Source organism: Clupea harengus, chromosome 17 (assembly GCF_900700415.2).
Source record: "Clupea harengus chromosome 17, Ch_v2.0.2, whole genome shotgun sequence".
Taxonomy (NCBI): Eukaryota; Metazoa; Chordata; class Actinopteri; order Clupeiformes; family Clupeidae; genus Clupea; species Clupea harengus.
In genome coordinates this window covers 16,812,974-16,822,973 of record NC_045168.1, presented here as the reverse complement: position 1 = coordinate 16,822,973, position 10,000 = coordinate 16,812,974, and the positions used below count along the sequence as shown (strand labels likewise).

At 48.5% G+C, this 10,000-nt stretch overlaps 1 protein-coding gene across 1 annotated transcript in view; it reads right to left on the bottom strand.

Annotated features, from left to right (window-relative positions):
* Positions 1 to 10,000, bottom strand: part of LOC116224485 (neural cell adhesion molecule 1-like) — an 18,542-nt gene that overhangs the window by 4,034 nt on the left and 4,508 nt on the right. Inside the window, exons 5-7 of the mRNA XM_042710330.1 lie at positions 9,655 to 9,815; positions 9,134 to 9,276; positions 2,471 to 2,500 (exon numbers count right to left, since the gene is read on the bottom strand). Of these exons, the coding sequence (XP_042566264.1) occupies positions 2,471 to 2,500; positions 9,134 to 9,276; positions 9,655 to 9,815 (334 nt within the window). The remainder of the gene's footprint in view (positions 1 to 2,470; positions 2,501 to 9,133; positions 9,277 to 9,654; positions 9,816 to 10,000) is intronic.

Here is a 10,000-nt window from a genome sequence, read left to right as displayed (position 1 = left end):
TGAGTAACAGTGGATGTAGCAGGGTGCTGCGCCCATAAACAGCCTTAAATATTCCACCGATTTGTTTTTGTCCCTCTTTCACATCCTCTCACCCCTCTCTCTCACTCTCACATGAGGCGTCGTGAAGCAGAGAAACAGTGTGGAGGGAACCGCTCGCTTAGCTGGTTACGACATGAACACCACCACCGTCACGCTCACCGCTCGCTTAGCTGGTTACCACACGAACACCGCCACGCTCACCTGCTCTTACAATCGCACAAGTGCACTATGCAGTCAGTGTTGTCCAAAACACACAATGCTTCTCGACCAAGCGTGACAATGTAGTTCTGAATGAACAGGGAGAGAATAGTGTTTCACAACGTTCTTGTACATTCTATGGATCTTTATTCAGGTGGGCTTGAAGCATGAGCGAATGCCCTAAAAAGCCTGAAACATTAAATATTTATATTAAATATTTGGCAAACAAAAACATACAATGTATGGGAATACTGTGAAACACTGAACCTTTACGATGGCTTCAGATTTAAATCACTGTCTCAAGTCAGCGATTTAATTCAGAAGTCTAAAAGCATTTTGTTTTTTCGATAACAAGAACCCCATATTGCACATTTAAGTGAAACCAGACCTTTACCGTAATTTACGGACTATTACCTCTTTCACAGTAACTCTGCTAGGTAGAATGGGTCTCTCTCCTTCTTTCACAGTAATTCTGCTAGGTAGAATGGGTCTCTCTCCCTCTTTCACATACCAATCCCATTAAAAACAACATCGCATAGAACACATTTTCATTCACACTCAGTCTTCCATATTGATGAAGAAACGGGTGTGCGTATTCCCACCTAACTGTAGCCTAACGGTGAGAAGAGGGAAGAGGGTAAAACATGCCAGCTAACTTAGCTATGAACTACACTTGCTATCTCTAGCTTAAGGTTGGTAGTAGCTAGTGTGTGTAAAATGAACTCATTTTAATATGAAGTAAATATGAATTCATGTGAATATGAAGGTGCCAGCGGGTTTCTACCTATCGTAGCTTTTTAACTATCCTAGCTATCTCGGGTTTAGGGAACCCTCTTCACAGTTCGCAGCTGCTAGCGTGTGTTAATATGAACTTGTGTTAATATGAACTCATATTAATATGAACTTGTGTTAATATGAACTCATGTTAATATGAACTTGTTTTAAAAGGTGCACAGGCACCCTGAGGGTTTCTACCTTTTCCTATTATAATGTTGAGGAGACTGTTACATCAGCTAGATAACTAGCTATCATGTCATGCAAACGGTACTCTGCAACCATAGCAACCAAGTAACACCGTTTGCTGCATAACCTGAAGCAAAATACCTGAAGCAAAATAACATTTCTCAAAATCAGCTGACCAATAAAAGGCAGTCTTGGGTTCAGAGTGGTCACAACCACTTGTAGATGATGTTAAATGGCTTCACATAGAAATGAACCAATCCTGAGAGAACGAATGGGACCTCAGTGGAGCCAGGGCTGATTCTGATCCCAATGTGGTGAATAAACGGGCTGATTCCGATCCCAATGTGGTGAATAAACCGGCTCAGGTCCCCCTCCGCCCTGCCCTTCTCGAGCGCGTTAATTCAGTGGTTGCCTGGGGATCTATTCGATAACAATACGACTTTTAAAGTCCATTCCCAAACAGCACCATAACTGTAAATAAACGCTTAATAAAGGCATGGTTTTCACTGTGAGTGGGAATGAGGTGGCTTATGTGTGTGTGTGCGTTTCGTTTGAAATGCCATCCCATACAACTTTGAAATGGCTAGTAGCGTTGGCAACACATCTACATGCCAGTTAGTTTAACGTGAAAGGATGACCAAAGACTGAATACACTGCGGTTAGGACACGGGTGCAATCAATACAAAGGTTTGTTTTCATAAAATACTGTAATGCGGTTTATATACGGTGTGGTTTATAGCCAGGGAAACACGGTAGAATGGTCTTGAGCTGAAGTCACGGAGGGAAACCAGTCAATGAAATGCTAACTAGCAGGCGGCTTTAATTTCAGGAGTTTCTCCATGCACTCAATACAGTATACTCTGGTGTTAGTGTGTGTGCAGCCAAGAACATGATCAGTGTGTGTTCAGACCAAGAACATGATCTGTGTGTGTTCAGGCTGACCTGTAGAGAACATGATCAGTGTGTGTACAGGCTGACCTGTAGAGAACATGATCAGTGTGTGTACAGGCTGACCTCTGACCTGTAGAGCTGTTCTCAGACTAAGAACAGGATCAGTGTGTGTACAGGCCAAGAACATGATCTGTGTGTGTACAGGCTGACCTGTAGAGCTGTCCTCAGACAGAGTTTAGAGCGGTTCGCAGGGCAGACGGACTGAGACGGAGTCTAATGTGTGTATCGGTGTTTAGAGCGGCTCTCAGGCAGGGTGTGGCGACTGAGACGGAGTCTAAGATGAGTTTAGGTAGACGGGGTCGGGGGGAGGGCGCTATACCTTATGCTCCTCTGTCCGAGTCCATGAGGCCTGTAAACAACAGAGACAGGACACAACAAAAACAAGAAAAACAAAAACAAAAAAAAGGGCAAAGTGATCCTTTAAAAGAAACCCAATACAAGTCATTGTTAGGACATGCATCTGAACCTAAATGCACAGATAATGCACAGATAATGTACAGATAATGTACATTTGACCTGTTCTAGTCCTGTAAAATGAGCATATGTTATAAAGATGCATGTGTTTCAAAAAAGAAAAGAGCATGTTAACACTGCATAATAACACGTAAAGCAGTAATGATCATGCTGCTCAATTAGCATTAAGGTCAAAGATAAAAATAAAAATAAAAAATGAAATTAAGTTAGCATTTATCATGTTCTTCCACTGTGCCTCTACCATTTAGGAGAAACAGTTGAGACGATATTACTTCACAATTAGTCAAACGTGACTGAAAACTATTTGAACTTCTTCAGAGAGCAAAAAAAAAAAATCACAAGTCATTTCATTATCTGAAGACATAAATAGCTGTATTTATTAGCATACAGTCCTGATGGAAAGAGTTCAAAGGTAAACCATTAGCTCTCAGTAGCTAGCCTCTAAGCTTTAGCCTCTAGCCTCTAGCCTGCTCCCTTTCCCTCGCTCCTTTCAGCTCTGGCATTCTCAGTGTCTCTCCAGGCTCTGTTCACAGCTCAAAACCAGAAGCACAAAAGGCTTCCGAAAGCTTCACTGTTCTCTTTGATTCCTCTGCCCCTCCCAGAGCTGCGGGCTGAAGGGTACCTGATAGTACTGAAGCACGTAACCAGCACCCAGTGAGCTGAATTACTACGCTAATAAGCTCACTAACACCGGCTTCATGGTCAATTTACCTGATACTTCCATAATTGGTCTTGCTTTTTTTAGAGCCATTAAAAATATCACTGCGGGCTGAAACTAATAGCTGGCTGAAAGGAGATTTAGTATGCTTTGGCACAGGACACGTAAGCTGGCATGCATGCTTGTTAAAACAGCAGAGTATGGAGATGAATAAATGGAGATATGAGACAGGACTGAGGGACACACCGCAACATCTACCAAACCAAACTATTTCTGCTCAGTTTCTGATGTTGGATAGTGTCCCTATTTGTACATCGACAGACGGAATAAAACATTGAAACGTACTGAGCTGTTGTGCATTATCACACAACGCCAGGGCTGATGCGTTATAAATCACGACAGCACGGCTGATGCGTTATAAAATCACAACAGCACGACTGAGCCTGCTCTAGTAGAGGAGTAATGAAACAGCGGGTTGACAATCACCGTGTAACATCTGAACCTGAATGAATCTTAGATGAGAGTTGCGGATTGGCTAATTCCGTTAGGCTGACTGGTGTCACTGCTCGTGCTTCGCCTTCAGCTCATCTCTGTTTGTTTACCTGTTTGTTTACCTGCTTCTCAGGTGCAGCGGTGAGGATTTCATATCAACAACAACATAAACAGACCGTCATGAAGGGCTTTCTGGGTGCTAGTTTCATTAAGGAAAATGTAATATTATTATATATATATATATATATATATAATATAATATACGCAGGGGACGGTTGATGTACCAAAGCATGGCACTCTAACCTAATAATAAAACAAAATGAGTTTGCGGCTCCGTCTGGCGAGGCTTAGGGCTGTCGTTAGAGCCCGCGTGTGTGTGCCCCAGATAAAGCATAGTGCTCTGAGAATAGCCCACTCTGTCTGGCATAGAACTCCATTCAGACACAGAAGCTCTATGAATGAATAAAAGTTATTTCAACGCACACATCTACACGGCAGCTCTGAAGCACACACATCATGAGTACCCAAGCCCTGACTGTGGGTCTGACGAGTCGGACCCTGTATTATCTGTCCCCTGCACGACAGCAACACCCTTACTGAAGGAGTGTGTGTGTGTGTGTGTGTATTAGCTGTCCCCTGACTGTGGGGTCTGATGAGTCGGACCCTGTGTTAGCTGTCCCATGCACGAGAGCAACACCCTTACTGAAGGAGTGTGTGTGTGTGTGTGTGGGTGTGTATTAGCTGTCCCCTGACTGTGGGGTCTGATGAGTCGGGACCCTGTGTTAGCTGTCCCCTGCACGAGAGCAACACCCTTACTGAAGGAGTGTGTGTGTGTGTGTGTGTGTATTAGCTGTCCCCTGCACGACAGCAACACCCTTACTGAAGGAGTGTGTGTGTGTGTGTGTGTGTGTGTGTGTGCACGACAGCAACACCCTTACTGAAGGAGGTTAGAGTGAGAGTGACGAGGACAGGAGGTCTTAGGCACACAGCCGGCCTGAAATAAGCCCCAGTACAGTAGGAAGGCTTAGGAGCTCGAGTATTTCTGTCACTCAAGGCTAAGCATCATAGATCAAAGCTACATGTGACCTGACTTGCATAACGTAACCATTCTACTTTCAACAGCATAATGATCAAGGAAGTCCCCTAAAAAGGCAGATCAATCCCTGTCTTTGGTAAAGATGTACATGTATATCTCAGCTAATGTCCCGCAACAGTGAGGAATGAGGGTGATTGCACATGCATAAGATACATGCCATGAACCCGTGCAGCAGACTGGTGACGTGCGAAATATGGCAGCACAGTTAGGCGTTCATCTGAAAGACACTGTAGTCGGCCCGCGTGATTGGCTCTGGGTTTAAGACACTGTAGTCGGCCCGCGTGATTGGGTCTGGGTTTAAGACACTGTAGTCGGCCCGCGTGATTGGCTATGGGTTTAAGACACTGGTAGTCGGCCCGCATAATTGGCTCTGGGTTCTGGATGCATTGAAAAAGCAAAACAGGGCACAGGGCATGGCCATGGATAACTGCGGAGGTGACTGGATCGATATCTGTGGCTGTTGGACGTCGCAGCAGCAGCCTGGAGGAGAGGCGGCGTCGTCGTCTCCTGTGCCCTGCTGCTTCCTCGCTGGACAACAATCACCCATTGACTCTGGGCCACAGCAGCCAGGGCGGGGCCACAGGGTGAGGGCACTGCTGGCACCATGACCCGCTGCTGGCATAAATGGGCATTGTGAGGCCGAGGGGGGTGGGGAGGGGTCACCACTTCATTTGTGTCTGGCGTGTGTGAGAGAGAAAGCTCCTGCTGCAGCGCAAGAGTGAGAGTGTGTGTGTATGTGTGTGTGTGCGTGTGTGTGTGAGGTCTCTGCATCAGTCCCTGCTATTGTGTCTGGACGCGCTGACGGACGGCTGGCGGACGACACCCGCAGGTTTGTGCTAAACCACAGGAGGAGCTGAGCTGTGGCAGCGGAGTGGGCTCTTCACATGACTGTAAAACGCTTCTGTGCTACGGCTAACAGTAAGGCTTCAGTGAAAGGGCTACTATAAAACGCTACTGTGCTACTGCTAACAGTAAGGCTTCAGTGAAAGGGCCATGTGTCCACCAGGTCTGGGCCAATCAGGGCCAATCAGGGTCAGAGCAGGGCCAATCAGGGTCAGAGCGGAGCCAATCAGGGCCAGAGCGGAGCCAATCAGGGCCAATCAGGGCCAGAGCAGAGCCAATCAGGGTCAGAGCGGAGCCAATCAGGGCCAGTCAGGGCCAATCCAGAGCCAATCAGGGCCAGTCAGGGTCAGAGCAGGGCCAATCGGGACCAGACTAGGGCTAATCAGGGCCAATCAGGGTCAGAGCGGAGCCAATCAGGGCCAATCAGGGCCAGAGCAGAGCCAATCAGGGCCAGAGCGGAGCCAATCAGGGCCAATCAGGGTCAGAGCAGGGCCAATCGGGACCAGACTACGGCTAATCAGGGTCAGAGCAGGGCCAATCAGGGTCAGAGCAGGGCTAATCAGGGTCAGATCCGTCCTGCAGTCAGCTGCCATGTTGTGAGTAAGAGTCAAACTGGGCAGGCGGGTACAGCAGCAGGGAGCTCACCACACACCAGATACAGCCAAGGGGTGGTCACAGTATGAAACATCATGATCGAACACACACACACACACACACACACAGATTCACTCTCACACACTCACTCACACGCAAGCAAACCCCGTGCCATTTGTTGTGAGCACACAGACGTTCCCCATCTTCCCCAGTCCTTAAATGTGTAAACACACTCTCTCCCCCAGCACCACTCGCTGCGCTCGGCAGGGCACACACACACACACGCACACACACTCACACACACTCTCTCCCCCAGCACCACTCGCTGCGCTCGGCAGGGCACACACACACACACACACACACACACACACACACACACACTCACACACACACACACACACTCTCTCCCCCAGCACCACTCGCTGCACTCGGCAGGGCACACACACACACACGCACACACACACTCACACACACTCTCTCCCCCAGCACCACTCGCTGCGCTCGCACGGCGCACGGCACACACACTACAGAGCAATGACAGACTCAAAAATAATTAGCAGCTTTGTGGTGTTTTTTAGCTTGCGCCTCTCTCTCTCTCTCCGTGTTCTGTCTGGGAGGTAATTGGGAGCAGGAGCTTAGCAGACAGAGGCCTGCAGATGTGGCTGCAGGGGGTGGAGGAGGTGGGGAGGAGGAGGTGGGGGGAGGTGAGAGCTTCTAATGAGAGAAAGAGAGCGTCAGACGAACGCAATCGGCCTAATGAGCTGCTAATTATTTTCGTCTCCGTAAGAATGAGTTTTCACCAGCGTAAGGAGATACACACACACACACGCTCCAGCTGCGAAGGCGATGATGCTAGGGTGTGTGTGTGTGGGTGTGCTCCTCGTTCTCTGCACAGCGTATGGCAGGTGAGGATGAAGATGGCGATGAGGATGAGGATGGTGGGCGTTAGGAGCGGTGTGACAGTCACCGTGGCGACGCAGTCCACCAGGCGCATGACACAGGCATACTCATGCTCCGCCGGGACTAGTGATGATGGCAGGTGCCTCAGGCCCTACGGAACCGGGCTACGGAACCGGGAGGATTGTTGGAACCGGCTGTGTGTGTGTGTGTGTGTTTCGGTGAAGGGGGTCACGGTGTTTCTGTGTGTATGTGTGTGTGTGTGTGTGTGTGTGTGTGTGTGTGTGTGTTAGTAGTTTTGTCCCATCATCACTTTTTTCAGAGGGTGTGGGGGGGGCTGTTTTGATCATCATGCAAAACCTTTGAAATTCCACCAACCCTGATAAGATCATTACTTGAGGAGCTACTTGCTGTCAGCAGCGAGTAAGAAAACAATATTTCCCTTTGTGGGGTTGATGCTATCAGGTCTGGAGCAGATCAGCGGCGAGCGGACAGATTAGCCTGCCCCTGCTTTTGCCTCTGCCTCTGCCTCTGCCTCTGCCTCTGCCTCTTCCTCTGTCTCTGCCTCTACTGTACCAGGGCGCTGAGCTGAGCTCCTACCTGATATATTCAGTTAGGAGTCTCCTGTTGAGAGAAAGGGTGTGTGTGTGTGTGTGTGTGTGTGTGTGTGTGTGTGTGTGTGTGTGCTCTCACCGAGCCATCCGCCATGCAAACGGCCATCTTACACAGCATCTACAGCGCTCCATACACTTACTGTGTGTGACGGCCATCTTACACAGCATCTACAGCGCTCCATACACTTACTGTGTGTGACGGCCATCTTACACAGCATCTACAGCGCTCCAAACACTTACTGTGTGTGACTTTGGGATTCCACATTATTTGGAGTAATTCACAAAGCCCTAAAAGGAGCACCTAAGTCTGGAAGAACTAAGACGTTGCCAAGAGCCAACCCCTAACCCCATTGAGATCAATTCCCAACCCAAAAACGTAATATCTGTCAGATATGTATTTATGTATCGCTCTTAGCGGTAGGCTATGAAGCGCATGTCTACTCTAGACCTGACGTCAGCCGTAGCAAAAGAGTCTCTCTCTTGGCTTTTCCTCTCGTCAGAATGGATCTCATCAGCTTTGTGAAGAGGATTTACGAAAAACCTTTTAGTTAGAAAGTGTTGGTGACTCATGAGTACTGTTAATGGTCAAATCAAATGCTTGGTGAATACAGGCCCAGATCTGGTGATCTCTGGTGATCCCTGGTGATCCCTGGTGCGGTAGGCTACATGGCCAAACCTCAGATCTCTGGTGATCCCTGGTGCGGTAGACTACATGGCCAAACCTCAGTTACGGAGGATGACATGTAAGATGGCCATTGGCGTGGACCTCCCAAAATGTGTGACACGTATTTGTTTCAAAGGGACTTGTCATGACTGACAGCTCTGGTAGCCAATCATTAGTAGCAGACAAACAATGAGGACTATGTTATAGATAAACTCTAGATAGATTGACTCACTGAAATATGTATACATACTTGATTTCCATAGCAACATAGATATACCCTAACCCTGACTGACTCCTTTAGTCGTTTAGACAAACCTGATTCCCTCATGAACAGAGACATCTCCTACCATCATGACAAACTCAGTGTATAGATACACAAACCTGATTCCCTCATGAACAGAGACATCTCCTACCATCATGACTAACTCAGTGTATAGATACACAAACCTGATTCCCTCAAGATGCACATACATGTATAGATATACGTTCATATTTTAGATCTCATCATGAGGAAGAGGAGGTTTTGGTCACCTGAGGTCTTCCCTCCTCTGCCTAAGGATGTGTGTGTGTGTGTGTGTGTGTGTGTGTGTGTGTGTGTGTGTGTGTGTGTGTGTGTGTGTGTGTGTGTGAGTGGGCGCGCCCTGGCGTACCTGCTCTCCCTCGGTGAAGACGCGTTGGCCGAAGCTCCAGGTGATGGTGGGGGTGGGGTCTCCGGTGGCGTCGCAGGTGAGGGCGATCTGCTCCTCCATCTCTGTGGTGGTCTGGTTCTCCAGGAATGTGATCTTGGGCTTCACTGTGGGGGCACAGGATTGGGGGGGGGTTATGAGGAGGCACAGGATGGGGTGGGGGGCGGCGACTCCTCCTTCACTCACACCCGGAACACCCATAGGTGTGTCTGTGTGTGTGTGTTGGTGTGTGTGTGTGTGTGTGTGTGTGTGTGTGTGCGCTTCCCCACATTTCTCAGGAGTGTGTGTGTGTGTGTTTCCCCACATTTCTCAAGAGTGTGTGTGTGTGTGTGTGTGTGTTGCACGCTTCCCCACAGTTCTCAGGAGTGTGTGTGTGTGTGTTGTCCCCCAGATGTCATTCCCACATTTCTCTGCATTTCACTGCTCCATCCCAAACTCACTCTTATAAATGTGTGTGTGTGTGTGTGTGTGTGTGTGTGTCTCACCAAACACCCTGAGGCTGAGCTCCTGGTCGCTCTTCCCAGCCTTGTTGGAGGCGATGCAAGTGTACTCTCCCTCGTCCAGCTTGCGCACGTCCCTGATGGTCATCTCGGCGCCGTCCTCGCTGAAGCTGTACTTGTCCCCTTCCTCCAGCAACACCGAGCTCCTGCAGACACACACACACACACACACACACACACACACACATCCTCCCTGTTAGAGCCAGCTGTACTTGTCCCCTTCCTACAGCAACACCGAGCTCCTGCAGACACACACACACACACACACACACACACACACACACACATCCTCCCTGTTAGAGCCAGCTGTACTTGTCCCCTTCCTCCAGCA